The 3,788-nt window shown below is 39.8% G+C and overlaps 1 protein-coding gene across 1 annotated transcript in view; it reads right to left on the reverse strand.

The window, feature by feature from the left end:
* Nucleotides 1-2,805: 2,805 nt before the first annotated feature.
* The window catches only part of LOC108631757 (ankyrin-3-like), a gene marked incomplete at its 3' end in the record, with an annotated part of 5,824 nt that continues 4,841 nt past the window's right edge, over nt 2,806-3,788 (reverse strand). The window contains exon 2 of the mRNA XM_018035916.1: nt 2,806-3,355. Coding sequence (XP_017891405.1) covers nt 2,806-3,355 — 550 coding nt within the window. The remainder of the gene's footprint in view (nt 3,356-3,788) is intronic.

Here is a 3,788-nt window from a genome sequence, read left to right on the forward strand (position 1 = left end):
CTCAGAGCTCAGCTATTTACAATCCTAGTTCGATTTCGAAAAGATCGGTTTGTGCTATCTATAGATATGTGGCGCACTGGTCACATACGCTCTCGCCGATTCGTACCCCGAGTCATATTTCCCGCGAATCGGCCTCGGACATTTCCGTGACGAGTCGCTCGTGTACGGGCGTCGCGAGCGGAGGAGAGAGCTCTTCTCCCGGCTGGACGTTTTGAGAGGCAGTTGTTCGAAAACGCGCGTTGTCAAAAGAAAGGTTAGAAGATCAGCTGTGGCCTATCTGCGAGCGGCAAAGACGCTGACCCATTGACCGTGGCCCAGTGAGCAGGTGCATTTGCGAATGAATGGGTAAGTCTAAATTTCTACAGTTTTTACATTTTCTTTTTAATTCAATATTCCCTGCGACTTGTTAATTCCTCATTTATCCTATCATCATCCATCAATTATCAACAATCTATCCCATCCATTCCACATGAATAACGTTTAAGTGTATTAATTGTTATTCATAATAACGAATGCACAGCAATTTCCTTGCATCGTTATTCATGTAGTTTGTTATTCGTTATTTTCTTAAAACGCTTCGTACTGAGCGAAGCGCTTGTTTAAACGCGAGAAAAGCCGGCCGCCTGACTCCGAGCCAGCGCTCCCAAAACGGAAACCGCCTCAACCGAGCACTCTGATTGGTCCGTGTTTTTTTGTTAATAACTCGGTAACCAAGCCCCATGTCGTATTTGGCCAAAGGAAATTGTTGTTCAGGAAGACACTCCTAATCTGTCATTTTCGGCTCTAACACTTTTTTTGGGACACCCTGTAGGCTTAATTATGCGTACCTATGACGTAAACAGATCGCGTCGCGACACATTCTACTATGCACATCGCTTCAAATTCGCAACATTTGTCAATGATACAAGAATTTTAGTATGTTGAACATGACTGTTCAAGGTGGGCGGGATGTTACTGTTTTCACTCAATTTTAGTATTTTATAGCTTAAAAAAATCCTATCATAAAGCTATGTTCCCAACCTTAAAGAAATAGTAAACTTAGTACCGTCATAAACGCGAGTAAAAATCATTATCGTAAACGGTTGCCTACATTTGGTCGCTAGAAGTTGGTCTATCTCGGGACCCTCTCTGACCGAGGAATGTGCCAAAAAAATAACAAAGGCAGAAAATCTGCGCGGACACCTTCAACATCAAGTAACGTGTATTTCCTTTGGAAAACGTTCTCTAAACGCCGATTGGCACTGTTTTGCTGTATAAAAGACCATGTACTGTAGAAAATAAACTCACTGCTCAAGTCAAGAAATTGTGGGGTGCAGAAATTCCTTAGATTTATTCATTGCATTCTAAGGTGCTACTTCGAATTTAGTCGACTCATACGCACAATCTGCTTCAAGGCTCGAAAGGCTCTCAGCTAATGACGAGCGTTAACAATTGTAACAACATTCCTTTGCGAATTTTATTAATTCCTGTTCAACTTTCTATGACTTGTCAAGTGTCATATATTTACGTTAATTATTACATTAAATAAAGAACTTGGGCCGGTATTCAGAATCGTTACTTATATTTAAAGTTGCCCTAAGCATTTGCTTACAACTCCAGACTTAAGTTCCTCTTTCCTGTACAAGACAGGGACTGAAAATATGGGGTAAACAGGGATAGCAAATACTTAAGACAATTTTAAAAATAAGTAGCATAACCAATTATAATAGAAATATAATATAACTGTTATAGCCCTGGAAAGGGCTAGATTCCTTGTCATTTGTCGCTTTCGTAATACGCGCTCGGTAACAGTCAGCGAGTATTGAAATGTGGCGACTAATCATTTCGACACATTGGGTCATCGGTTCGAGATGCGCTCGAAATGTGGAGCATGTCGAAGCGGCGACTAAGCGTTTCGACATAATTAAGACATTTCGAGATGCATACGAAAACCAGGACATGTCGAAATGATTAAAGAAAATTAGGATACTGACTCTTTAGCTTTTCGGCTATAAAGCTTGGCCATCGGGGCCTGTAAGTTAGTTCGGTTTTTCGTCTCTTAACCCGCGACTCTGTCCGAGTCCTCATCGGTTTCAAAGCATCGTTCAGCTGATTCCCTGAATCACAAGATTCTTAAACGGCTTACCCGAGGGACGAATGCATTGCCTAGAAACCGCTGGGAACTCGAGAAGTCCAGTATAGAAATAAATACGTAATATCGCGAAGTGACTAGTGTCAGCATAAAGGCCGTTGACACCCGAACCGCTGATTAGGCTGAACTAAGAAACAGCTGGTATGTAACCGAGTATTAAATATTAAAGAATATATATATATTATTATTCGAAATCTCGTGTCAGTCCTTTATATCCACTACCTATTCCCTTAAAACTGATAGTTAGGTCAAGGTGTGCTTAAGCACTTTAAAGAAAGGCAAGAACCCGTATTCAGGACGTAACATAACAATTATATTACGAGAAGTATATACAATTATTAGTAAAATGTACAAACTGTAACACAGAGAATAAATTAATAATGGCAAACCAAGAAAGGTAGCGCTGATTGAATGTTCTGGCGTCGTCATGCTCGTCTTCCCACACTTTATATCGTTAAGTGGTTGGCGGAGTGTGGATTGCCACTTGCTCGCTGGTATTTACAAATTGCCATTATGAGATCATAAGTAACGATGGAAATTATATTGTACAATAAATATCCTGAAATGTATGAAAAATGTATTATTTTCTTTCACTTCACAAACGCACAGAACTTTCCGGTAGAACTATTATGTACACATACATATATTATCATTGGTTATATATGATAGATTACAAGCGATGTTTTCTGATGTTACATTTTTGGTGCATAATTCCAGCAATCTGTCCTCCAATATTTCCAATCGTTCTTCCTTTTTGTCCAATTTCTTCTCTGTCCGTTCAAATTCTTTCAGCAACTTTTGATTTTCTGTCTTCAACGACTGATTTTCTTTCTCTAACCACTGATTCTCTTTCGTCAACACTAGATATTCTTTCTCCAAATCGAAATATCTTTTCTCCCATTGCTTATTTTCTTTGCCTAATGTCTCATTTCTCTTCTTCGGTTGTGCATTTTCTTTTTCGAGTTCTTTATAATCTGCGTGACATTCATTTTCTGTTAATAGCTCCTCGATTGTTATATTTTTCTCCTTAGTTTTTTGCGACAATACATCCGCCTTTGCGTTTAATTGCATTATTATCACTTGTTTCGAGGCCAGTTCATTTTTCAATTGTTGAGAGTTGTCAGACACTATCGGCGTCTGGTTAGACACACATGACAAAATTGGTTTGGAACTGGGCAGTGGCGAGAATATTGAGAATGTTGTTACGGGTCTAGCCACTGACATCTGCAACCAATAATGATTATTAACTCTTTGCGCTCGAGGCCTTTTTCGCTCGAACGAACCAGCAACTCGAGAGGAGTTAACTGCTCCCGCTTATTTCATGAGTTTTTTACGGTTAACTAAAAGTGGTCTCAGGCACAACATAACACTTTACGTATCTTATTGGGCTCAGTAACTTTGAGAGAAATATTCTGATTGCCAAGAAAGTTAAATTCGAACAGCCGCTGCCGGAGCGCGGAACTTCTCTGTGATGGAGGAAAGCACGGGAAGAGGACAAGTCCTGCTTCCAAGTTCGAACAAACGTCGAAGACAGATCCGGTATTCAGAGTCGTTGCTTATTCTTAAGATCGTTTTAAGAATTTGTTATCCTTGTCTATTCCATATTTTCAGTCCTTGTCTTGTACAGGGAATAGGGACAAATTATATAGCATATAGG

The sequence above is a fragment of the Ceratina calcarata genome, unplaced genomic scaffold, assembly GCF_001652005.2.
Source record: "Ceratina calcarata isolate Rehan_Ccalc_2016 unplaced genomic scaffold, ASM165200v1 scaffold937, whole genome shotgun sequence".
Taxonomy (NCBI): Eukaryota; Metazoa; Arthropoda; class Insecta; order Hymenoptera; family Apidae; genus Ceratina; species Ceratina calcarata.